At 42.3% G+C, this 26,754-nt stretch overlaps 1 protein-coding gene across 1 annotated transcript in view; it reads right to left on the bottom strand.

Annotated features, from left to right (window-relative positions):
* Positions 1-922: 922 nt before the first annotated feature.
* ADARB2 (adenosine deaminase RNA specific B2 (inactive)) overlaps positions 923-26,754 on the bottom strand; it is a 318,732-nt gene continuing 292,900 nt past the window's right edge. The window contains exons 7-10 of the mRNA XM_065831151.2: positions 23,614-23,782; positions 11,919-12,100; positions 5,069-5,247; positions 923-4,225 (exon numbers count right to left, since the gene is read on the bottom strand). Coding sequence (XP_065687223.1) covers positions 4,049-4,225; positions 5,069-5,247; positions 11,919-12,100; positions 23,614-23,782 — 707 coding nt within the window. The 3' untranslated portion in view covers positions 923-4,048. The remainder of the gene's footprint in view (positions 4,226-5,068; positions 5,248-11,918; positions 12,101-23,613; positions 23,783-26,754) is intronic.

Here is a 26,754-nt window from a genome sequence, read left to right as displayed (position 1 = left end):
ACCCTGCAAACACTTTCTTCTCCTCCATCCTCCTTATCCTGCCCAAATACCTAATGACATAGATCCAAGGTAAGGAAATCTGCAGCAAAATCTTAGCTTGAAAATGAAGCTATGCATGGTGCCTACCCTGTTGTGCTGGGGAATGAAACCCATGGGATGGTCCGTGTGGGTCTGGCACTGACTTCTGCAACATGAACAAGTAAAGAGCTGTGGGGCCAGCAAGCTATTGGGCTCAATTTTGTCTTGGAACCAAATCTTCACATGAAGTGGAACAGGGAAATCTCTTTCTAGACAATTTTCACTGTTAGTGTATTTATACTTTGAAAGTGTGTGCCTCTCAAAGGCTTTGGAGGCTTCGGTGACACCAGTGAACTCTATGAGGACTGACCAAGGCAAGTCATCTCAAGGCACCAGGTGATGCTCATACAATAACACATGTTAAACCTTTGTGTGGACAGTGTTATTTGGGGTCAGTGTGACTTTGCTGTAGCTGAATACTGATAGTTTAAAACATGAATAAACCCAGGCCACATCTGCAGAGATGTACTGACCTTTCGTTCATTACTTTAGTTTTCTTAAGTAGGTTTATACAGCAAGTCCTATGCAGGGTGAGTTTGCAAAAACATGTTTAATTTTAATAAAGAAGATCTTTGAGGGTATCCTGGAAGGATCAAATTGAAGCTGGACCTAGTTCACTCTTCTTTCAAGATAAGACTTTGTGCCCATATGGCTTCTACATGAGTGGGCACATCTGTCTCTCAATACAAGTATATGATTCCTATGATGCTATCAAATCCAAACTGAATAAGAACATGTTATCTGTAGATGTACAGTAGGTGTGTGTAAAAATACATACTACCATTTCGGAGAACATTTCAAATGATTGCTAAGCCACAGTGAAAAATTATCAATGAAGAGTAAATAACAATTTTACTTGGTATTTTATTCACTTAACAGAAACATTCACTTATCAGGTATCACTGAAGTGCAATTTACAGAACTTAGCAGCAAATTCACATATGTAAATTCAGATTTATTTTCTTCTGTTGTCTTTTGAGTTTCTCTTTTTTTACAAATATTACAAATGTACAACCAGTAGTACAGTATTGCCATTCACTCATGCGTATAATGTACAGAATCTTCACTAAAGAATTACTACAGAGCAAGTTTTCCTTTGCTTCAGGAAATGCTGTGTGTAGGTCATGTGTGCTTCTGGGATGTGGTCCCATCACACTCTATCGCTGCACGTAATGAGAAGAAGTAGACATTTAAGCTCACATTCAACCCTAGTGCAAGCAGGTGCAACTCCAAAGCCTTCCATGAGATCAGCTGATGCCCACTCGCAGGGGGATTCCGTTTGATCCCCACTACTGAAATCTTGCTGGCAGCTGAATCCCGGATTGTATTTATGTATTTCTTGCAACAAAGGATAATTTAATCCCACCACACTTTACTTTTCATCCTTAAAAATAACCAGGCATGGTGTTTTGTCTCGGTAGCTGCAACACTAGCCTGAGGAACTATGTGTACTAGTTGAGCTGATGGCCATGGCAGGGCTGGAGGAGGGTGGATGAGGCAGGGAGATGCAAGGAGGAGCTGTTTGAGGTCTCTTGTGTGCTAAACAAAGACTAACTTGGAGCGTAAAAGTAGAAGACACTGCTTCCCCCTGCCCTGTGGATCTCTGCAGGAGAAACCTTGATCTCCTCTCCCGTTGCTCTGTGGTTTCTCTCCCCTGGTGGGAGCAGCCGGAGTCCCTGGGACCGCCACTGGCCATGTCACCCACAGCTTCTCCCATATCTCCAATCATGGACCTGACCCCCACCTGCCCGCCGCCCCCCTGGGCACCTTTGCTACCTGGATCACAGCAGAGGAATGCACCAGTGACAGCTGTGTTAGAGGATGGGACCATGTGGAGGTACTGGTAAGCTCCAGAAGGTGCCAAAAGTATTCTGAATGTTAAGCAGAGGAGCTGACAGAGTGGTTGAAGTATTGACGAAGTGGTTATCACAAAATTCTTCCATTATTGAAACGTCTTTTTTTTTTTTTTTTTTTTTACTGTATCTACTCTAAGGATATTTTTTAAAATATTTTTGGTAGTTAATATGGAATGTATTATTTTGCTGAAAAGGTTTCTGGAAGGGGAGAGCTTTGTTTTATCTAATTTAAAAATTCTAGTTTATCACAATTGTTTTTTATACAAGACACTATAGATACATCTTGTAGTTTATAATCTAAAAATAAAATCTCATCAAAATACTGTAGCTATTCTATTGTGGGCATCAATAAACAATGTATTTACTGTATATGGCTCTCCAAACATGATAAATCCTATACAAAGAGCATCTATCTTTATTGATAGGAACAGTTTTCTGTGTAAAGGAAATTACATGGAAAAATATGAGCCTTGTGTTGTTTGAAAAGTAACTCAGCTTGACAATTCTGAGAAAATACCTAGACAATTATCACAAATCAGTAGCAGCATGTTATATACAGATTTAAAGAGAATCACAGGAATAAAAAGAAAACAGTAGTTATATACCCGCAAATCCTGTCATTTAAAAAACGAAAAACTGAAAGAAATATACAGGGTGTTTGAAGGTTGGTTCTGCAGTGGGACTATCAAAGCTCAGTTCTCCTACGACTATCTGCTGCATTTTGATGAAAGATGAGATTATATCAGACCCAGCCACAGTTATGAAGAAAACATTTAACCATTGGGTGCTACTCGTCTCCCAGCTGAAAAAATGCCACCTACTTTTCAGGCTGCAGATGAACAAGAATAGTAATAATACTTGGCATTTACACAGAGCTAGAATCTGAAAACCCTTACATTGAGTAAGACCTTACCCAAGCCTGTAGTTGCATCTGCTGCACTTGTGTCAATTGGACTATGCAGGGAGGTAAAACTTACTGCAAGAGTGACAGAATCTGGCTTATGATCAGAGCACTTTGATCCTACCAAGTTCCTTACACGTGAAGCAGGTTCCCATCTGACAGATGGAGAAACTGAGGCAGGAAAGGGCCAAATATCAGTTGTGTGCTCTAGTTTGGGATGTCTTAGTTGTGGCCACCCAACCCAGCAGTTTTTCAGATGTGTGGAGCATCCTGAGCTCACACCCACTTAATTTATAGTCATGGATCATCAGAAGCTTGGAAATCTGAGGCTCTGGGTCCTGGTTCCAGTCTGCCTGATCATAGGCAGCCACCTGAGCTGGGAACATTGTCCCACTGCTTGTCACCGGCAGTCCCTGCAGAGCCGTGCACCTCTGAAGGCAGCACAGGGTTGGATTGCCCTCCTGACAGGCACCTGCATTGCGGTCTGTGTCTAAAAGTCATGTGTGACAAACTGGGCCGAGATAATTAAAACTTGTGGTCAGAATTGAAGATTTGGTGGGAAGTGGTTTGTCCAAGGCGTCAGAGGGAGTAAGCGTGAAAACCAAGGGAATCCCAACGCCTGGCTTTGTGCTCAGAACCAGCAGTGGAAAGCGGAGTTTAAAAATGCTGCGTATCTTTGAGGTCCAAATTCTTTCTCACAGGTTTAGGCAGCTAACAGGATGATTTTTGCATAGAGGCTAGATACCTTTTTTTGTGGGTGATTATGGATGCTCTGAGACCTGCTGTCATGCTGTGTGCCTGAGGTACTTCCAGCTTTGCTCACTATTTTCCATCATTCAGTGATGACTTTTGCACTGATTGTGTGAGGGAAAACAAACTCTATTTTGGGTCAGACAGGTGGCCTGCTTATGCCTCAAATCAGTAATAAACAACAACAATAAACAATGAAAAGCAGAATCTTTGTGGGGGTGGCATTATAATTTGGGTAGGTACATTCTTGGGAAGTGATAATGAAAAAGCAATTTTCTAAAGTTGAGTTCAGTGCATCAGACACATTTCTATTTATGTATTTCCAATACAGAATTAAAAGCAAATATTCCCATGGAGGTTGCTATTAAATCTGAAACTGCTTTGATTCTCTCAGCTCATGCATCCTGCCTAGCCGTCTCTCCAGCTGATTTGATCTGGTCACGTAACAAAGGTGTCAAGTGATTTATACAGTTAGTAGGAACTGATCTTGCTCTGGGGGTTTCTTCACCCAGGTGCCCAGACCGGCTTTCTGAAATGCTTTAAACAGCTGCTGCTTGACAGACTGGTACGTCTGAGCCACCAGCTTTGCCTCGCTGTACACTGATGGCATGTCTCCATGGCTTGGTGTTCGTGTGCTCAGCTGCAGAACAAAAATCAGGGAAGGGGAAAAAACCAAAATAATAATTAAAAAAATCAACCCATGAGCCAAAAGAAACAGGAGGTTTCAGTAGCTGTATAATCTTCCTGTCTACATTTCATAAGCAACAAGCTATCACTGTGCTTTGTGTATTTGCTTTTGGTTTAACAACAAAAAACCAGGGAAGCAACAAATGCCTATGACATGGTTTTGAGCCATTGTGAAGAGGAACAGGGTAAACAGCTCTGCCGTGGAGTGTGCAGAGGCAGTAGCAAATCTTGGTGTATTTTACAAAAACAAAAACCTACTTCTCAGTTAAGATGATTTTTAGGAAAACAAAAAGAGAAAAAATCCTTTCTGGGGATCTTTAGAGAATGTGCTCAGTTTATGCCAGGAAGCTGAGCAGCTTAGTGCTTCCAAGTAATGCCAAGCGACACAAGAAAGCAGGTCCCCTCCCACACTCACCCTCTTTAATCTGCGGTTATAAGAGATGCTGTGAAACCTGCCCAGGACAGGGCAGAAATCAGGCGTCAAGATTCGTGCTGGTGCAGGAACACCGAGAGTTCTGCTGGGACACCAGAGCTGCCCGGGGAGATGGCAACCCATGTCCACTGTCTCTCATCACCCAGGCTCACACATGGGGTGAGCACCCTTCGCTGCGCATAGTGACTAAATAAACAACCTCCTTTGACCTGCCCAAGTCTTAACAGTGCTGAACCAGCAGGGAGGCTTTGACACTATATGAAAGAAAATGAAGTCTGGAAAATGCCTCACAGCAAGCAGAGGTGTGAAAGTCCAACACTTACAAGCCAGGGAAGTAGCACCCTGTCAGTGCATCAGACCCACCTTGCCATGAAGCTTTGCCCATCGAGTGAAGAACATGTGTTTGCAGAGCCGTGAGGGACTCCCACAGGTCCTTTTCCCCGTCATGGCATTGATAACCTCCAGGTCAGTGTTCCCCACAATCCAGTTCACACTGAAGCCGGGAGATTTTCCAGGCTGCCGGGCATCAGCGTGGCTAACCCCTGGTAGGAGAGAAGGACATCAGTCACATCCAGTGCCCAAAACCTTCAGCGGTAGCTAACATGTGGTGGGTAGTTGTGGCACATGAGACCTCCTTGAGCAAAGATGCTGATGTTGTGCACAGCACATGCAGTTGTCACCATCCGTTAAATGTTACCAGTCTGAGTACCTTAGAGAGACATAATTTAGCAATTCCCGTAGCTCTTTTGCCATCTCACAGGCAAACTTTTCGTTAGCCTAAAGAAAGCCGTTAGATAGTAGCATGTGATATTCACAGCAGCCTTGTGGTTGCTGAATGAACTCTTTCAGAAAGGCTTTAATGGGATAACTGGTCTTTAAGAAGAACTAAGCAGCCAAGTGCTTTTGCCATGAGTTCCTTCAGGTGAGCTTTCCATTGTCCAGCATATTTATCTGCTATTAACTGCTTGGGCCTTTGATGTGATGGGAACTCTAGATTGTAGCCGCTACATATGGGGGATAAGAAAATACAAAACATACATTTAATCATCACAGGGAGTTTATTAGTTCCAAGTTAATAATGATCTTGTATATATGAGACAACTACACGGAAAACTTTTGCTCCCAATCTTAGTTTGTTTGCAAGACTCCTGCCCTGTACGGGTGCAACAATCTCTTCAAGCACTAGTTAGGGTCCCAATGACAATATTTTGGATATCTTTAAGTGGAATACATCTTATTTAATTTTACACAGCTACAATGAAGACGCTTTCGGTCCCTCAGTGTAACTGCATGATCTTTGTGTCATTCACATGGCCAATTTTGGACATCTGGATCACACAGTGAAGTCCACTGTCTAATAGGAAAGACCTGTTGGAGCAGGTCCGGAGGAGGGCTACAAAAAGGATCAGAGAGATGGAACACCTCTGCTACCAAGAAAGGCCAGGGAGTTAGTGTTTTTCAGCCTGGAGAAGGGAAGGCTTCAGGGAGATCTTTCAGTACTTAAAAGGGGCATGTAAGAAAGATGAGGACAGATTTTTAGCAAGGCCTGTTGCAACAGGACAGCGGGTAATGGTTTTAAACTAAAAGAGGGTAAATTTAGACTAGATATAAGGAAGAAAGTTTTTATAATGAGGGTGGTGAAACACTGGCCCAGGTTGCCCAATAGGGTTGTAGATACCCCATACCTGGAGACATTGAGGACCAGGCTGGATGGGGCTCTGAGCAACCTGATCTGGTTGAAGATGTTCCTGCTCATGGCAGGGAGGTTAGATTATATGGACTTTGAAGGTCCCTTCCAACCCAAACTATTCTATGATTCTATGGGTGAGATCTCCCTTGGCTCTAAGTGCAGATCAGGGCTGCAAGGTCTGTTGTGGGTCTCTACACGACAGACGTATTTTTAATCAGGTAAATTCCTGTCTCTTCTTAACCATTTAGTGTAGCTCAACCTTTGCATGACTCCTCTCACTTTCTTATTTCTTGTACCTGAAACTAGGGAAGGATTAGTCTTTGCAAGGAAATAAGAGGAGTAAAGAAAGTGGTTGGTTTGTTTTCCAGCACAGGACAAACGCAACCAAGTGAGTTCTGCCTTGCCTTGCTCATTAGTGTTTTTTGGAGCAAAGAATCAATATCAGGAGCTTCCAAGGCTGGAAAAGACAGAGTGACCTGAAGCAGTTTGAACATTTTGGAAAATGTGGGCATTGGATGATGTGTCTGGATCCAGCTGTTGTGTCCATTTCTACTAATTTGCTGTGTGGGCCACTAGCCTGCAAACCTGGGCAGCAAATCCACTGTTGTGAGCAGGCAGGTGGGACTGTGCTGGTGGGCAGGGGCTGCCTGGCATGGCCACCCCATCGCAGGCCAGTGCCAGGGCTGGATCTCTGTTTCCAAACAGCAGCTCCTGCCAGATCCCTGCCTGCAGCAGCTCCAGCAACAGCTCATGGTTTGCACAGCTTGATGGGGACTTACTTTCATTGCTCATTGCTCCTGGGTGGACAGCAAGGGAAAGGTCCTTTGCATTTTCCACTGAAGGGTTTCAAAGAACTTCTGCAGAGAGAAGTACTAGTATGAGCTGTTCAGAGAGGAGGAGATTGAAGAAGAGTGACCAAAGCCCATCCTTTCCAAAGTGCTGCTTCTTGCACACCATAAGCATCTGCTGATCTCAGGCAGAACAGGAGGAGATAAGAGATGGTGGGAACCTGGCATCCGCTGCTGCATTTAAACATGTTGAGCTTGGTAAGTCCCTGAACAAGACCGGGGGGGGTGGAAGGCTGTGCAAGGTCACCTGTGGCAGCGACGCTGCCTCTGCAGGGAGCTTCCATGTCCTGCCTGGGGCCTCCCAGCATCATGGGAAGCAATGTTGGTGAGGGACATGGTCCCTCTGCCCGTCCCAGTGAGGTCCTTTCTGCTCTGTGAGGGAGCTGAAAGAGCCAGAAGGAACTGAGCACACACACACAAAGGTGGCCATTGAGGGTAAAGAATTACATGGCACAACCACTTTGTATTGGTGGCAAAACTGGAATTGCAGAATCATCTCAATCACTGGGATGGAACTCGCTACCATGTATATAAAAGAGTTACAGCTAAGTCATAAATCACCCACGATTTGTAAACACATTCATGTCGTATTAATACCCCTTTCAATTTTTTTCCTCTCCTGAGATAACAGATCAGTCTGCATCTAAAACTCCAGTTCACCTAGGCAACAGGATATAAACTGAGAGCCCGAAAATCAGATAAGTCTCTGGCGCTATTCAAATGCCTCTATACAGAACAAGATGCAAACAGATGAAAACTGACTGTTTGACACTATGCACCACTCTCTGTCAAGATAGCACCCAAAAGCTTAGAGGACTGAGTGCCAAAAAGCGTGATAGCAAACACCCTGATGTGCAGAGTTGCCACAGGCCACTAAAAGAATATAAATGCTGAGAAAACACTGCTCAGAGGAAAAGAAGGAAGGGTTGCGTGGCGGACAGAGCAGGCTGTGTGTGCCCGTCAGCTGGGGGCTGTACGTCCCTGCTCAGCCTGGGACCTCTCCCTGCTCTCGGTGGGTGTCTGGGAGAGCTGGAACTTGTCCCAGTGCCTGGAAAACTTCTGTGCTGGTCCAGCTTTAATGTTTTCTCTTCCCAGCTGTCATATATAAGTACATGTATTAAGGTAAGTAGAAGATATTTTCACATCAATTTCTGAATGCAAAAGAAGAGACTTTAAAGAAAAAACCATGGGACTCAGGACAGATGCAAATACAGAGCTTAGATATATTATCTGATTGTTGATTTTGAACCTTTTAAACACATTCTTCATGTTTTTCTTTTCACAAGTAATTGCTCTGATTTTATTTCAAAGGTAACACACAAATAATCTAGATAATTTTCTCCCCTTTATGTAAAACATCCTCCTTAAAACCAACACAACAAAAAGCACAATAGGAGAATGTAGAAACTGGAAGGAAAAGTCTTTGTACAAATAATATGAACTTGAGTATTGTGGGATATGAACTGAAATCTGTCCTCACGCTCCTCTCTCTCCTAGCAAAGCCTCATGCCTCTTCAGGATACCCTTTACAATGGCCTCAATCTTAGGAGAAAAGGAAATAAAAAAGACACAGGGCTTTTCTTTCTTCTGAAAAATACACCCAAGAGTAATCCCGGTGAATGAGTGGATTTCCATCTGGCTGGGACTGCTGTGAGTGGAAAATCTCACTGATTATTCTTCTGTGGGGCCAAGGAGTTATCTTGGGATTTCTAATCACACACCATGATTCCCCTGTCCATTGAAGTGTTCGTACCACTACGATCAAGTGACAAAATAATTGGCATCCTTATAATTGAAGGACTTCTGCAATTTGAAATCCCTGGCTGGTCTGACCCCTGAGAGGAACGTGGGATACAGAGTTGCCTGGCTGAGGTTGCTGAGGTTTGCTCTCTAATGCATTTGGTATGGCTTTTGTTTGGCGCCCATCTCCTAAATCACTGGTTATGCTGTTGTCAGTTTTCCAGGGAAGAGAAATGCAGCGCAAACCTCAGCAATATAAGTTTTAAGCAGTATTGGCTCCCTGGGATTTGTGGGGGAGGGTAGATTACAAATAATGGCTTTAGAGATGAAAACAATGTAGACAGAGAGAGACAGATTCCTCCCACTGCTTCTCCTGGGCTGAAGAAAACCTACAAACACAATGGAAAGCAAAATGAAAGCTTTTCCAAACAGAAGTCTCAGGGAAGGAGGAAACCAGCCATGAAACATGAGATACACAAGGAGCCCTCTGATGCATTTCTAACTCCCTTGAAATCTCTGGCAACAAGTCTTGGACATAAATACATGCTTGGGCCAAGTATGAGCTATTACTTTTAGTCTACAAGGCCAACCTAGCAAAGCCACAGCTGTTTTGTGGTTAAATCTCATATTAAATTCCTTATTATGTTTTCAGTCCTTCAACAGTTCAAGTGGGTTTCTCTGTACATCATGCAGACACAGTGAAGGTGGATGTAATTTTGGTCTTATTGTATGGGTGGGCTTAAAATATGCTAGGCCTGGCATAGGATGGGATCATCTTCTCCAACAGGAGATGCAGAGGCTTCTGGCAAATATGTGTGTTGGCAAAATAACAGCCAGGTGTAGGAACGGTGAGATTTTTCCTGATCATCTGTGAGTCCCTTCCTCCCTCCCTCCCACTCAGATGGGGCTGAGTCGTGTCCATGCAGGACTGGGGCAGGAGGGACAGAGGGCCAGGAGGGGGCATGGAGTGCAGCAGGAGTCTGGAACACAGTTTCCTGCATACTTGCATTGCACAGTTCTTGGCTAGCTTCACTGAAGAGTTTAAAAATGGAGATAAGCAGTTCAAATAAGAATAAGCCTTTTGACCTACTCACCTTGTGGCATGTACACGCACATTACACTTACGAGATGTACTAAACCACACAAAACCTGAGAATTTTCCCAGTGGCTAAACTATCACTTCTGCCTCAGCCAAACTAGTTTTGTCACAAGGACACATTAAAAAAAAGAACTTTGAAAGACAATGATGTACCCTAAAAAAGCACCCTGATCTCCCATCTCTGTAACTCTGACATTGTGTTGGTGCCTCAGGGACTCCTCCTGATGAAAAATTATCTGAGTCTAAGAGTAATATAAGGATCCAATCCTGTGCAGAATTTGTGGTCCTTAGCACTCACCTGCCTCTTGAGGATCTGAAGGCATTTAAGTCTCTGAGGGATTTTGCTGGGATGAGGACAGGCAGCAGCTGCCTGGCTGGGGCTTAAGGAAGAAGGGGTCAGAGAGATGGAGAAGAAAGGATGAGAGACCTGGGGTAGGGACAGGGGCTGGGAAGGAGAAGTGGTGGCAGTGAGAGTATCACAGAATCACAGAATGTCAGGGTTTGGAAGGGATCTCAAAAGCTCATCCAGTCCAATTCCCCACCTGGAGCAGGAACACCCAGATGAGGTTACACAGGAAGGCATCCAGGTGGGTTTTGAATGTATCCAGAGAAGGAGACTCCACAACCCCCCTGGGCAGCCTGGGCCAGGCTCTGCTACCCTCACTGAGAAGAAGTTTCTTCTCAAATTTAAGTGAAACCACCTGTGTTCCAGTTTATACCCATTGTTCCTTGTCTTATCATTGATTGTCACCGAGAAGAGCCCGGCTCCATCCTCGTGACACTCACCCTTTACATATTTATAAACACTAATGAGCTCACCCCTCAGTCTCCTCTTCTCCAAGCTGAAGAGCCTCAGCTCCCTCAGCCTTTCCTTGTAAGGGAGATGCTCCACTCCCTTCATCATCTTTGTGTCTCTGCGTTGGACTCTCTCCAGCAGTTCCCTGTCCTTCTGGAACTGGGAGGCCCAGAGCTGGACATGATATTCCAGATGTGAGTAGCCTGATAGATAGCTGGGAACAGCTGGGCTGATGACACAACAGGCAGCAGCCTCGAGAGGCAGCAGCAACACATTCCCAAGGTCTGCTGAGCAGGCAGGGCCTCCTGCGTGAACAAGCATCCCTTTTCTTACGGCCATCTGCTCCAAACACGGTTACTAGCAAGTGATGAAGGAGCAGGAGCTCTGAGGAAGTGGGCACTGGCAGGGGGCTGCATGCATGGCACCTTAGGGTCCAGAGAGCCACAAAGCACCAACATTGCTCCCCACACACCTTCCTCATTTGGGTGACCCATGTGTGTGGGGACCTCAGCCCAAAGGCCAGGCTGCCATTAGCATTACGATTACAGTTACAGTTACGGTTTGGTTTAGGGTTGGGGTTCTGAGAGCCACAAAGCCTCCAGCTCCAGGGACAGCGGGGTTGCAAAAGGCCTGCCAAGTTGAGGGCTGGTTCTCCTGACTACACAGATTTAAGTGCTCGCTGGGTGAGGGATAGTGGGATGGGAGACAGTTAAAATTAACTGAAAACTTCCTCCCTGTGTTTTAGAAATCTTTCGCTTGGTCATACACTTTTTTTCCAGTTTGAGCAGCCTTTGCACAGTGTTTGTTTTCCTAGTCAGCTTATATCCACTTGCTAATCCCTTTTGTGGTCACTGCACATGAAAGAGAAACTGGATTTAAATGCATCTGTTTCTTCATTCTACAAATTCATACTCTGCGGGAAAAAAAAGCAGGCATGGGCTAACGGTTTAGTTACAAACAAGCAAACTTTCCTGTTGGTGACTGGCACAATTAGCGATGGGAGAGGGGATCGTTTGTCTTGCAGGCAGGTGTTTGCTTACCACTGAGAAGCAGCTGATTGCGCCGGTATGAAGCTGGCAGCTGACCAATGTCTTCTATTCTATGGCTCATTACCCGGGAAAGGTGACCAGTGTGATAGAGGCTTCCCACAATGATGCTGTGCAAGTACATGGGTTCAATGAAGGAGCTGAGGAGAGCACCTTGTAGCCCAAGGATGTTCCATCTGGAAAACAAATTCAGGAGCAATGAAACACATGGGTGGAGGGATGGCCACAGGAGAGCTGCCCTGGGAAAATCATCAAAGGCCAGAACATGGGCTGGAGGGATGAGGGATGAAACCATTCCTGTCCCTGTCCCGTGATGCATGAAGTGCTGCGCTGTCGTGTTATATACTTGTGAACTGACTCCCCTTCTATGATGGTTTTAGATTACTGTGAGGCTACTGACTTAAGGGACGTATTTCTGCCTTGTGTTATTGCAAACAGAGACCTCCTGTTGGGAGCTGTTCTGCATAAAAGCATTTTGTGTCTGATGAATGTTCATTTAGCATGTCTTTGGCAGAATTTATTTTTTTTTCCCTGCTTCTATAATTTTATGCTTGCAAGGGTAGACCTAAAAGGAGTGCTTTTGTAATTCTGCCTTTATTTACCGTTTGTCATGCACTAGTACAATCCCCTAGCCATACAGCCAAGATAATATGTGACTTAGGTGGCCAAAACTCCCACAACATTTTTGTGAATAATTTTTAAAAGCCTCACAGGCTGACATTTTCTTTCACAAATGATCATGCAGATATGAAGACTTCCATAAGAATCAAAACCTGGCCCTGAAAAGAAAAAAAGACCTACGCTTTAAGGCAATTTTTTGGTAACTGATAGTTTGACCTTCTCTAAAGTGTTCAGAGCGAGGGATATTTCTCACTCTGTTGTTGGCTTGAAGGAGCAAGAGAGTGATGGTGGAAACCTTCAGGCCTTCAATCTGTTAATGTCTGTGAGCTCCATACTGCTGCTGTTGGATTAGTTGCCAGAACAGTTTTGCATTTTAATATTCTATGAATTTTTACATCGAGTTAGGCACAAATATGACAGCATGCTAGCTCTAAGTTCTTCAAGGGACAGGTAATTAGCTAAAAACTGGAAAAATTAAAAAGGGGAACGATATCATGATGCAGTTATCTTCTTAGTAAACCTATTTAGCTTAGCCCATCTAATAAGAACTTGTTTCCCACCACACAAACACTAACATACTCTCTTATACTTGGATAATAATTTTATATAAGTCAAATGCCGTCAATACATTTGAATAGTTCAGGAGTTCAAGCTGAAAATGCTTCAGAAAACATTGTTTTGGAGAGTGCATTTTGTCTCATTAAAAACCAAAACACTGGCAACATTTGGAACTCCACAGCCGACTGAAGGAGAGGGTAAGAGGTGTCTGCTATTTCAGGCAACATCCAGTGGCTGCCATGCTAAATAATGTGTTTAAAGCACAATCTCCATCAGCAGCAAGCATTAGGTAGCTAATTTCTTACATCATTGTTCTTTTCATTAATTAACATTTCTCAACCGTTAGTGCAATTATTGCAGTGCCTCCATGCTGTATGTCTCTTCATGATTAATAAGGAGTCATTATATTTCCCTTTCCTGAAGCAGTCAATTAACACGGAATACTTTCCATTAATTACTGAAGGTTTAAAACCAGCATGCTGTACCTGGAGAGCAATCTGCTCTAGGAACCTGTGACACCAATTGCTTTAAAAACTTCTCTTTAAATTTTATTCCAAAAACACAAGCAATTTAGCCGGCTATATTAATTTGCCTCCAAAGCAGGGCTGTGAATGAGAAACATCTTTTAATCTCATGCAAGAAAAGGCAGCCATCTGGCTGCTGAGGATTTCAGAGTCAGACTCTCCCTGCCTCCCTCTGTAAATGCAGGTCATTAAAGTAATGTGTTCATCTACATAAAACTCAAATGGAATATAAAAGGTAATATTTATATACAAACAATTTAGTCCCACAATTTAAACAGTCATTGGTTTTATGAAACATTTACTTTAGTCGATCAGATTTGCATAACTTCATTTGGGGGAAAAAAAAGTGTGGTCATTCCTGCAAATAACATCAGTTTTAAAGGAAAGAACTAGCTGCCTCTCTGAGTAAATACCTTATCAGGATGCAAAATTAATAATGCAAGCTGAAGAAACAGAGTTGAGTTCAGCTATCAGTACTACGCCTCTGACCAGCTTCAAAGGTGAGTAAAAAAATTAGACAGTGATATCTTTGTCCAGATGTAAGATATTCGTGTTGTTTTCAACATCTGACATTTCCTTAAAAAAACACTTGTATATTTGATCGAAGGAGAGAAAAAAGCAGCTAAACAGAAAAACAACATATGTTCAACAATATTTGAATTCTAGCAATATGCACATCACAAGAAATCATCTGAGCTTTATTTACCAAAATAGGGGATTGTGTTAAGATCATAAATTACAAGGTAATGATGATTATTTAATTAAATTCTTTACAAGGAACCTGCCTTTTCTTTAGAGATATTTCTCTGCCTAATTCTGAACATGTTCATGCTCATGTAAAAAAGGGATTCAGATGTCAATGGAATTACCTTATTGGAAACCATAGTATAAGCAAGATCAGGTCATCCCCTATGTGTTAAAAGAATTTAATAAACATTAATTAATTATCACAATGCTGCTGTGAGGTAAGACCCCCTTTTAATACACTGCAGGGATCCGAGGCAGAAAGACAGTATAATTTGCTGAAGTCTGCTGCACTGTTTGAGACAGAACTAGGGTCCACAGCTTTTGGATACAATAGTTGTCTCTCAAGGCAACCCTCTTTTCCCATCCCAAAAGAAGACTCAGGCAGGTGCAGGGAGCAATGAAACTTCTATACCAGCCACAGTGGGTTTTGACTTCAAGGTATAAGTAGATACAAGACAAATTGGACGGAAGGACCAGACCAAAAAAACAAGGGAGAAGAAACATAACAAAGAATACAGGGCGCAAGAGCAAGCCATGTCTGATGGGTAGAAGGTGGTGTAAAAAGGGACTGTCCTAGAACCAGACACCATCCTACAGCGGGAAGGACAGAGAAATCAGAAGAGGTGCTGACACCAAGAAGGCAATATTTGGTGGGGACTGCTTGCCAGGTCTTCCTGAGAAATGTCAGGGCTGGTGTCCACCACAGAGGTCATGGGGAAACGGGATGAGGGTGACGGCGCTGCCACCCACGCACTGGCCGTTCCCCAGTTCAACATAGCAGTGTTTCAGCAGCATCTGTTCAGAGAAGAGGGGTGAAAAAGCAGAGAAGAGGCTTTACTCTCAAGTCTAGCCCAGGTTCAGTAAAGTGTTTGGCCAGTTGTTTCTTTCTGGAAAGCAGGCACGTGCATGAGTCCTTCTAAGTCAGCACGAGTGCTTAGAGGTGTCCTGTGCTGAGCTGGCCACAAGAAGAGCCTTGCACTGCTGCTCTTGGCTGTGAGAGCACAGTAAAAACACCTAAAATATTGGGGGAAATTTGAGATTACTCATTCTGCTTCTCTTCTGTGGATAAAAATACCTACCTTAGAGGACAGACAGTCCAGTATTTTGCATAAAAAATAAACGGACAAATATTTGGGGGAAGGTCTTTTATCCTGTGTATTGTTCATCCCATGACCAATGCACATGGCTGATGTACTGACTTGGTCCTTTGATATCTGAACATCTATGGGATTATTTGTAGATAGATGATAGAGAAAGATCTGTCTGAGCAAGAGTGAAACTATCAATAACAGTGTTCACTTTTGAAGGAGCTATTTCTCTGTAGCCTAATTTAGGTCCATGAAAGTAGCTGTGTTCCCATCTGTAACAAAGTGCTCTCTTCAAATGTGGTTTTTCAAAATAAAATTATTATTCAGAGCAATGCAGTGTAACGTTTTGGGTCTTCAATACATCAAAGTGACTTTTCTCGCTATGAGGAAATATGCTGGATCATTCTGAATTTTCCTAATTGTGCAAGATTTTAAGGGCTGTTTTCAAGGGCAAGCATGTGTCTAATAACTTATATATGCTGTGCGCTTCATAACAACCCTTCCCATAAAGTGAGAATCAAGCCACTGCTCCCTTAGTCACAGATCTTATTTAAAAAACCCCAAATCTTCAGCAAGCAGGATCAACAAAACCAAATCTCTCCCCTTTTCACTTAGATATGGGAGCTTTTGGTGGTTTAAATGGAAGGAAAGTACGCCCTTTTGTTCAAACAACAGATATTACTGCACTGTTTACAAAGACAAAATCCCGCGTCCAGTTTTCAATATAGATAATCCTTGAACAAATATATTTTTACCTGTTTGTCAATCACAGAAATGCCAGTGAGGAGCTGGGAGACATCCCAGAGCAGGCAGCCTTTCTTTAATTAGACACTGTGCTCCCTCGGCCCCAGGGAGGGCTGGGGGTGAGCCCTGCAGAGCCCCCCAGATACCTACATCTTGGCAGCCCAGGACCACCAGTGAATATGCAGGGAAATATGTCCCCAGGTCACAACCACATCCCAGCCTCCACACCCGCATGTTGTAGCATCACCTCACCACATTAGTTGGCTGCGGTCCCTCCCTGGGACCAACTGAAACATGGATGATAAAAATATTGAAGAAGGGGCTTGGGGGTAAACCCACAGGGCTTTGCACGTGGTGTCTGCATGTGGCTCCTCGCCCATTGCTGGAACCCTTTTGCCGAATGCTTCCAGCATCACTTTGCACATAGCATTTCTCAAAGCCAAACACTGACATGCTCCTGCCCTCGAACCCCTTTGAAACCGAAATACGGAGGAATTTGCACGATGCTTCAAAACATCTCAGGGAACTGTGTCCACCTGCCATTGAAGCTTGGTGAGACTGAAACGTGTCCTCAGGACCTTTGGAAACCTCGCCCATTAAAAAGCACTGCTGATGAATTTCAAAGCTTATTTTGTTAAGACTTTTTATAAAAGATACCTTTTTTTGGTCATTATTAAGAGCTTTAAGTCTTACTCGCTTGGCATGCTGTTAACCTCCTGTACCACAGTTTCTATTACCAATATTTCCAGCTATGCTTCACACAATATAAATTGTTATTCACGGTGGCCTGTGCTCAGCAGAACACCTGTGGTGTTCCTATTTATGTGACCATTTAGCTATTATTGGTTTGGAAACTGGAACCAGTGCATTAGTTTTTGATCTGTATTTTAACAGTAGGTGGTTTATATACGTTTTCTGGAACATACCTTTTGGTGAAAGATTGTAATTGAAATCTCAGTCACACAGAAAGGGTTTAAGAAAGAATATTACAAATCACATGCACAAATCATCTCTAATTGAAGATTTAGCTGTGTTAATTGATTTTCATTTACATTAATATGTAGCCTTTGAAGTAGCTTTTCTTAAGATTTACCTTGTTAGGCTCAGTCTTCTGTTAACAAGGGCTCTGGTTGACAGGCTAACACTAAAATAGATCTAAGAATGCCAATTTCTAACCCTGACTTTTAGTTTTGCATTTTTATATGCTACATTTAAATAAAGCTTAATGTGCTCAGATCATCTTGTAAAATGCTACTTCAGACTCCTACTGCTAAATCCTGAAACAGTGCCTGCAGACTACATTACCTTGCAATACTCTGAAGATATTCTTAATAAAGATTCCTTCTATTCTTTAGCTCATGGGACCAAATAATCCACGAAGCTCAGCCATGGCACAAGAATAGGCTGTCTAGGTTGTAATGCAAAGTCTGGAGGTCCTTTGTTATTGTTTGTGTCATTTTACAGGTACACTTTAGATGTTCAAGGTCTTGTTTAACCTCTGGGTTTAATGTCACTGTTTTTGTGAAGCGTGATGAAGTGGATGACCATTAACCTGGTGGCAAGAAAATACAGAGTCTTTCAAAGGTAACCTTTTGAGAAGCGGTAGTAAGAAAACAATTTTAAGGCCAGAGCTTACAAAATAAACACTGAATTCTGGCTTTTATTTGATGTGTAAAGACAGTGTTTGTGAGGATTGTTCCCTCCAAATCCTGCATCCTGCAAAGTCCGTTCCCCAAGTTCCTCTTCTGAAAGAGGACAAGTGCCACGGCTCTTGCATTTACAAGTATGTCTATGCAGTATGAGTGTGTGTAGATGCAAGTTTTATGCACAGAAAGCTGGCATCTCCCTGAAGTAAATACATTAGCTGGATTTCCAGTGAGCATGAGTGTGCTCTGCCCTGGCCATAGCACAAGGTCTACAGTCCCCTTGCTAAAGTCTACCGAGGAAGAGGGTCTTGGGAAGAGCAGTGCAGTGTGCAACTCAGTCCCTAACAGGACACCCAGATAAGCACTAATTTTTCAAATAAACCTTAGTGTTGAGTGCTAGGACCAAGATCCTCAGAATAATTTGCATGTGCACAGCAGTGAAGGTGATAACACAAGACCTTGGAACACTATGCTACAGGCCTGCTGTGCTGTGGAACACCATGTGCTCCTCCATGTGCTCCCAGAACTACAGCACTTCTCTGCCAAACCACAGGCAATGGAATCATTAAACCTTTCCGTGCAGCTATGTGCAGGGAATGCCCACTATTTTGGTTTGGTTGATGCTGGGAGAAATAACTTCTTCAGTTTCTCTGCATGGAAGGAGCAGGGATTCAGATACTGGTGATGAGATGTGTAAACCCGGTGAATTCAAAGCACAGAAACTTCATAAAGAAGAAAGGTATGTGTTGTCAAACTGAGGGCATGGTAGGCCGAGAGGATGAGTCATGGTGGAAGAAGCCTGGCCTGAAGCTCAGGTAGTGTTTCCAAGAATCAGAGGACAAAGCTCACGAAAGGAAAGCTTTCCACACTCTGTGGCAGACTCTGAATTTCCCCTACAGGTCTATCCAGAGGGGTGGTGGGCTTGAGCAAGAGAAGTGCACAGTTCTTTAATATTTTGTGCAGTTTTTAATATTTCTTCTGCTTTAGGAACAAGAAGTAGAAACATTTGGAAATTCTAATTTTATATATGCATGCATTTGCTTGTGAGAACTATCACCTGCAAATCTGGTAAAAAGTACACACTTTGTGTGCTGTGGGAAGCCAGCAGGGTTGTGCTGGGGAGAGGAGAGGCGCAGAGCTGGGCTGGCTTTGCGCAGCTGGAGACCGTGTCACTGAAGGGGACACAAGCAGGGAGCCAGTGTCCCCAAGGCCCCAGGGAACCAAGGAGATGAGGCAAATCCCACACCTGCAGCTGGTAGGAACCTAAACACTTCTCAGTCCTTGCTGTTCTGAATATTTCTTAGGGTCCAAGACAGAATTTAGTGCTGAACCTTCCTAATGTTTGGTTGTTGCATTTAGATCCTCAAAGAGGAGCTGAACTCTGCACATAGCCTTGTTTTTTACCTAAGTGTGTGTGCTTGTGTGTGTCTGTGCATACCTGTGTGTACGTATGTCAATTTCCTTCCAACATTTGTCTGGTCCTGAACAGCAACTGCAGAGATTTCCAAGAACAGCAGCATTAACCTTGCACTGACCTTCTAATAAGCAAAGGTACGAGCTGCTCCTGCATCCAGCCTTAGTGTGAGAAAGGGAGATGAAAATAAGTTTAATTTGGCCCATTGTATGAATGGGTTTGCTAGTACAAAAAAGCCTAAATTATCGTAGGGTTGTGATGTCTCTGTTGACATGAAGATCTTAATACAGGTTATGATTAGCATGAAAAAGTGTTAAATGACACCCTTTTTCCCCAAACAGCTGATTATTTTCAAAATTATTTTGTTCATGATATTGCTGCTTTTTTACAAGTGCATACAGTGTACATTACAGAGGAAAACAAAGGTCAAAATCTTAGGTTTTAGTGTAACTAATGAACTTTGGGTCTAAAGAACGTGGTTTAATCCTAAAAATCTATGGCACTGAGAGACTGAACTCTCTTCAGCTGCACTGTGAGACTCACAGAAGTTGTTAGTGTAAAAGCTAATGCTCTCTTAGGGTGGGTTATTCGAGGATTCTCAGAGCCCAAGCTTTAAATTCACACATATAAATGCATAGGTTTTTAAAGCCAGAAGGAACCACCAAGATCTCATCTGACCTCCTTTATAATGCAGTTGCAGAATTTCACCTTGTAATTCCTTGCCTGAGACAAATAACATGAGTATTCATGCCAGAAGTGTTTGTGCTTTAATTCAGTAAGGGAATAGGTATGATACCAGGCTGTTTATCCTGCAATCTTAATACAGCCACAGAGTCCAAATACTGCATACCAAGCATCAGAGTCTCTCAAACTTGTGGTGATAGTAATAAAAATTGCTAAATGCCTTTGAATAGCAAATAAATCTGATTAAACCACTCTCTGCTTATGGCTATCCTGTGAGCATGAAAACATAAATTGTTAGACACATGATTTATAGAATATTATTCACTTTTCTGAGTAACTCTCTCCGTTCTTGGGTCTTTGATATTCTGATAGCAATGTCCTTTGCAAATAATGCAAAATGATGTATATTTTAGCATCTACTGGCTAGGTTCTCAAGAGGAAACATTCTCTAATAGCCCAATGCTCCTGAGGGTCTTTTACAAGCAATAAAATCCAAAGTATACAAGCCAGATTTTTGTCACATCATGCTAATATAAACACAAATTTCAGCTTTGCAGATATTTTTTCTCATTGTGAGACAAGTCTAGATGATGTGAAACCAGATTCCTGCACCCTGCAGACATTTGAAGAGTCAACTGACTATGTGATAGAGCAAATATTTGGAGTCTGAAGTGTGAATTTCTTCAGTGGGGGCAGGAACAGGGAAAGGGCCCTTGAACACCAACCTCCTCACCCACCAAACTCCTCTCCTGCCTGTACTTGCTATGGCCAGAGGCAAAGAAGACAGAAAACAGCCCGACGTGTGCTGAAACAAAGGTCACGTGAAGAAACCTTTGATTCCTCACCTGTAAGGGGATAAAAGCTGATCATAGATCATATGTAATGTGGTAAACTGAAATTTGGGGTAACGTTTATTGAAGATATGCAAACTTCTTCTCACCACTCTTTGCCAAGCTCTACATGAAATTTATAGCAGCTAAAAATCTCCAACAACGCTGTCACTGGTGGCTGGTCCTGAAATTTCTTCTTTTCTGACTTGCAACAGACTTTTTATTTCACATTTTGTTAAAATGTTTATTTTCACTAGCACAGTGATTCCCAAATGAGAACTTGTGATCCTAACTGAAGTTAGGTCACATAAAGTTGTAATTACGAGCCTGGTGGAAATAAAAGTGCAGAACCAGGTCTCACAATGTGACCGTGAGAGAGAAAGGAAGGGAAAGGTATGAGCTCCAAGTGCAGCCAGGGTTGGGAACATCTCTCAATAGCCTTGTGCAGTTTCTATAGAAGCTTTCAGACCCTTCACCCTAGTGCATGCCACGGTAATGGCCCCAGCACTCTCTGGACTCCATTTGTCTTTCTCAGTTTCCCTTGTGAAAAGTTTGTTGTGTGTTTCCTATTTTATTTTATTTTATTTTATTTTATTTTATTTTATTTTATTTTATTTTATTTTATTTTATTTTATTTTATTTTATTTTATTTTATTTTAATTTATTTTTTATTTTATTTTTATTTTCCTTTGTATTTTCCTTTTCCCTTTCCTTTTTTCTCTTTTTCACATTCAAGTCTATCCTCTTTCCTTTATTAATGTTGAATTTTTCTACTCTAAATCCCTGTTTGGTCCCCTCTTGTCTGGTTTCCATCACCTCCAGACCCATAAATAAGCTCTTCTATGATAATATCCCATCTCCATCCTTTCCCTTTATTAGGAATGACCATTCCCTCTTGCAACCTTCATCAATTTCTGAATCTCCATGCTTTCTTAATATTTTCTCTTAATCTGCTAATTCAGCAGTTGTTCTACTAGTTTTTTCCTCTTAACCTGACAAAGGATCCCACAGCGCTTGGAAGCGTCCAAGCATCTGAAGCATTTGTAGTGCCACACCACTACCTCAATTCCTACAAATGTTGCTTTTTCCATCCCTTTTCTCAGCCTGTTTTTTAACTATCCCTTACTGGTGAGAGCAAACATTGAATGTTCAAAGCAGGGAATAATGATTGCTGATTTTTATTTTTTTTATTTTAGAGCTGGGAAAATCCAATGTCCATGTGAGTTATGGTTCAAATAAATAATAAATATTGCAGTGATTGATACAACATTGCAATAATAGTATCAAAGATGAGATCTGCAAGATTTTTTTTTTTAATCCTGGAAAAACTTTGTGGTAGATTCTTTTTTTCTTCACAGGCTTCAATATTTTAGCTATGTGGCAACAAGGAAAGGATTCACTGAAAGTGCTTAGCCCATGTACTTGGAGAAAATGCAGCTTCTGAGACTGTGCCTTGTAGTCAACATCCCCATCAATAGCAAATGTAATACTGTTTGCAATGCTGATATTTAATTCACTGGGTAACGACATTCAAAACCACAGAAAGTGCAACATTTCCATTCTCAAGGTTAAATTTGTTTAGTTTTTCGAGCCCATATGAGTCTGAATTTTGACAATCCAACTGCATCTAAAACGGTGCGTGGGATTCACTGCAAACAGTTTGGTTTTGCTGTTATCTCTTTATGAATAAATGAAACCATTACAGCAGAAGTTGCTCTTTATCCTCCATGCAAACACAACGGTTGTGATGCTTACACTTAGCAGAGGGCAGATTTTGTGAGTCTGCTGGTATGTCCATTTGCTGGTTCAGTCATGACATTTTTCTGCCAAAATGCTTTGCTAAGCCTACAGACTAATTTAACTTCAGTAGGTCACCCAGTTAAAGCTTAGAGCAGAATTCATGCATTTGCATTGAACAAAAGCTTTTTGTTTTTTTGAAAGATAATGTTTATACTGGCCTTTAATAACTGGGCCAAATTCTTGACTGATGTAATTCAACTGAATTCCTAGGCATGATATTCCACTAGAGAATTTCATCATAAGATTTAGATTTTCATACCTATAATGTAATGTATTTTACATGTAGGGCCGCATCTATAGCTAATGCATGTAATAGATATATTATTATGAGCATAAGTGTATTTGTATGTATAGTTATATGCTAATAGTATAATAAGTATGCATCCAAACCCACAAACTTTGTTTTCAGTTTGTGATAGCCATCATTTGCTATTAGTCAACACCCTAAATTGAGAATGGTGAATGTATTGATGTTTTATGTGCCACAACGGAATAATTATGAAATACTTGCTAACAGCATTTATTTGACACAAATATGTTTTCTATTTACATGGCAGAGAAGAAAGCCACAGACATCGCTGTGATATGAGACTTCTGCAATGACAATCAAAATAGTAGAAATATTCTTAGCAGCTTTTAGGACACTTCATCCAACAGGGTGCAGATGCGCTAAGTTTATCTGCATGAAGGTTAGTTTGCAACTCTTGGGGTAAATGATCCAATACGGCAGAGTGGATGTATTTTATTTGCACACTGAAATTCTATTGGCAAAAAATGTTGCAAAGAGAGTTTATATTTTTGTCACACTTTAAAAAGCAACTAACAACCCATGGAGAATTTGGGAAAATGTTCTCTTTACATTCCATCCCATTTGTATGGTCTATTTTCACATACAAAGAAGGTCTTTGTTTCTCTGGGGTTTGTCAGCACCTGCTAGCTGTTCCTCATCGATAGCCATAGCCCTTTGTGGCATCAAATTTCATTTCCACATGTGAAGAGTTTTGTGATGTATAAACATCAGGTGCTACAGTACCTGGCGATTTTGTCTGTACAGGACATGGTGATGAGCTGCTCTCCCAGCAAGACGCCATCCCACGTCTGAACCGCGTTGTGACACCGGACAGGAATGGTTCCTTCTCCAGACTCAATCTTGGTTCGGAGGTGCCCGCGGTATTTTCTCACTATGTGCTTGCTGCTGTTCACTAGGCAAAATAAGCACAAGAATGGCAATAATTAAATGTTTTTAGAAAGAAACCGAGAGGCATTGTTGATGCCATAGATTGCATTTGCAGAACCACCTGTGGAGGTCCTTACAATTGTATGTAAAATTAGATGAGATTGCAGCCCAAGAAAGCAGCACAATGGAGAAAAGTATGTGCTCCCTAGCATGGTTGTCCTTTCACATCCATCAAAACTCCCATACAGCACACACTGAGCTCATGTTTCCATTCCCACTCCCTAATATATTTGAAAAAAAAAAAAGAGAGGTGCTCTGTTCTTTAAAGAAGCATTACAATTTCTTGTTTTTAACCCATGCTTACAGGATTGAGTTGTGTCAGGGGAATATTTGGAAAACCTTGGTTCCATTAGTGTTATCAAAGACTCACCCTGCATGGCACAGTCCAGTCCAATACTCTAGTGTGATATTCCATGGAATTTTCTGAATAATTTCAGAAATGAGGTTTTGGTTCATTATCACAAAGTTTCATTGAAAATTCTCAAAAGCTGAAGTTTTACAGTCTGGATAAAAAGCAAATCAAAACTTCCTAGTCCTTCATTGCTTGCTTAAAGTCTCTCTATAGCCTCCCTATGGTGAGGAACCCTTACGTGTTACACTGGTATCTTTAATGCAATTGCCATCCATCACTTAGGTAATTTTATATATTTGAGCTACCTTTGGGTTGGTGCAGGGTAAGCAGCCAATGCACTTGTTCTTTGCTGCAGTGAACTTAACTGAGTCCTGCAGACAGGCAGCAAATGCAGAAGATAATGACCTTTCTAAAGTACTTCACTTTAATTTTTATGAAAAGAGAAAAACTGAGGCTCAGTATAAAAATCACTCCTACCCTCTTTATACTGCTACTTCACCCCTGGGTATCTGGTTGTAAAAGAATAACAAGGAACAACAAGGAAATCATCTGGGTCTGCTCACTGTCTTCCCCTTAGAGGATTTCACTGGAGGACACCTCTTCCATGAAGCAGACCTTTCACAATTTCCCTCTAGCCCAAACAAAAATAATGGAAGATGGTCCATGATGGCCTTTCCTTTCAAGGAAAAGGAGTGCTGCTTCTACAGACATGAGGCTGTCACCTGCATTTCCAACTCTCCAGTGTTTTTCCATGGCCTCCACCTCAGTTGGATCAGAAGGCTCCTGCTCGTGATGATGATGCTCCTCAGTGGGCTAAGAGGCTGCATGGGTTCCTGGCACCGGGTGACACTGGGGTGTCACAGGCTGCAGGGCTGATGGAATCTATGGCCACGAGCAGCTGGGTCCATGCAAGCTCCCCAGTCACTCACTCTCTCCCTTTCTCATTTTTTACTGTCTTTGCTTTGTATGAGTGCTGCCTGTGCTGCAAACTCTGGTGGAAGCAACTGACTGACTTTGGCTGCTGCCAATGTATGGTTTACAAAAGGAGATTGGGAAAATCAATCTCTTTGGCCCATTTGGATTAGCAGAGGGATCGAACACCTGTAGAACAGCAAAGTCTGTGATCTGCCAAGCGGATGGGCGGTCGAGCCCCTACTGATCATCACCTTTGGTTTCCTTCCTGCTTTTTAAAAATTCAAGATGGGGATGTTTATGCCAGCAGCAGGCTGGACAATGCATCAATTGGATTAACTGGCCATGGTCGAAACCAATTCCCACCCAAAACCAGGCTCCATTATATCCAAAATGTCTGCAAATACTTCTGGGTTTGTTAGCACTGCTTCGGGAATTGAGTTTGGGGAAGAATGGTTATTGCACTGCCATCTCCATCAGCAGTGGTGTCCCCATGGGGACGCAGAGGCACTCATGCCCAGTTGTCACAGAGTACTTCACAGCTGAGACACTTCAGTAGCCACCAGTCTTGGAGTATTGTGGCTTCTCAGACTTTGATTCTGAGGGAAACTGGGAAGAGCCAATGGACAAATAAAAAAAATTCAGTAAGTGCCAAAGTCTCAGAAATGTCTTAAATCCCTCTCCTGTCCAATTGCTGGGATGTGCCAACAATGTTGGGAAACCATTTTCATGGCCAAGTGTGCTATTCCCATGTGCATCCCTCTTGTGTGAGATGTCTCCTACAGTGTCATTCAGATGTTGCTCTTTGGATGGGATTAGCTATCTGGGAACTGGTCCATATTTTTCTTAGGACTCTGTGGGGAAACACATTTTTTGAAAACTTGAAGCAGTGGTGCGCAGCATTTTTTACTATTAAGCCACAGTCGTGAGGAAGGTACCATGAAATTTGGAAAACAAAAGGCGAAAGCGATCACTTCTGCTTAGCAAACACATCTAGCTGAGCAACAGCGAGAAATGCATAGCAAACCCGCTTTGCCTTAGTCTGCACAAACCGAGAACTGATGGCACGGTAGAGCTAGACCTCTGCCAGGGAAGCAGTGAAGAGTGACTCAAGAGCCTATTGCTGTTCCAGCTGGGACAGAGTTTGACTTTAAGCAAATCAGTTCTCTTTTCCTAAGCTTTCCCGCAGGTATAATGAAGATAATGATGCTTCCTTCTTCTGGAAATTCATTTAAAGGTACTGCTCAAAAACGATTTATGAAAAACAGATGCTCCTGTTTCAATAAAGATCTACCACAGTAGTCCACCTGCTGGAAATCCCCCAGGACAAAATAAATTTTTAGTATTTCTTTCTCCATTTTTTTTTTAGAAGAATATTTTCACTTGCTAGGCCTTTTTCTCTCCATTTTCCATCTCTCTCTACATTCCTCTTGCTTTCTTAGCTCTCTCTCTGACCTTCACTCTGGGTGCGTTGATCTCCTAGATTACTCTCTTTTTCAGGCAGTTCACCATGTTGATACAGCTACATTTCGCATACACGCAAAAGGACACGTAACTGCTCTGAAATCTTAGTTACTACGTGCCAAGATGAGCACCGCATGGTTTATGTGACTTTGATTTCACTATGTAAATGTTACCTAGTGAGGGGCAAAGCATCACACAACATGCTGACA

Source organism: Patagioenas fasciata, chromosome 2 (genome assembly GCF_037038585.1).
Source record: "Patagioenas fasciata isolate bPatFas1 chromosome 2, bPatFas1.hap1, whole genome shotgun sequence".
Classification (NCBI taxonomy): domain Eukaryota; kingdom Metazoa; phylum Chordata; class Aves; order Columbiformes; family Columbidae; genus Patagioenas; species Patagioenas fasciata.
This window is presented reverse-complemented; position numbering and strand designations above follow the sequence as displayed.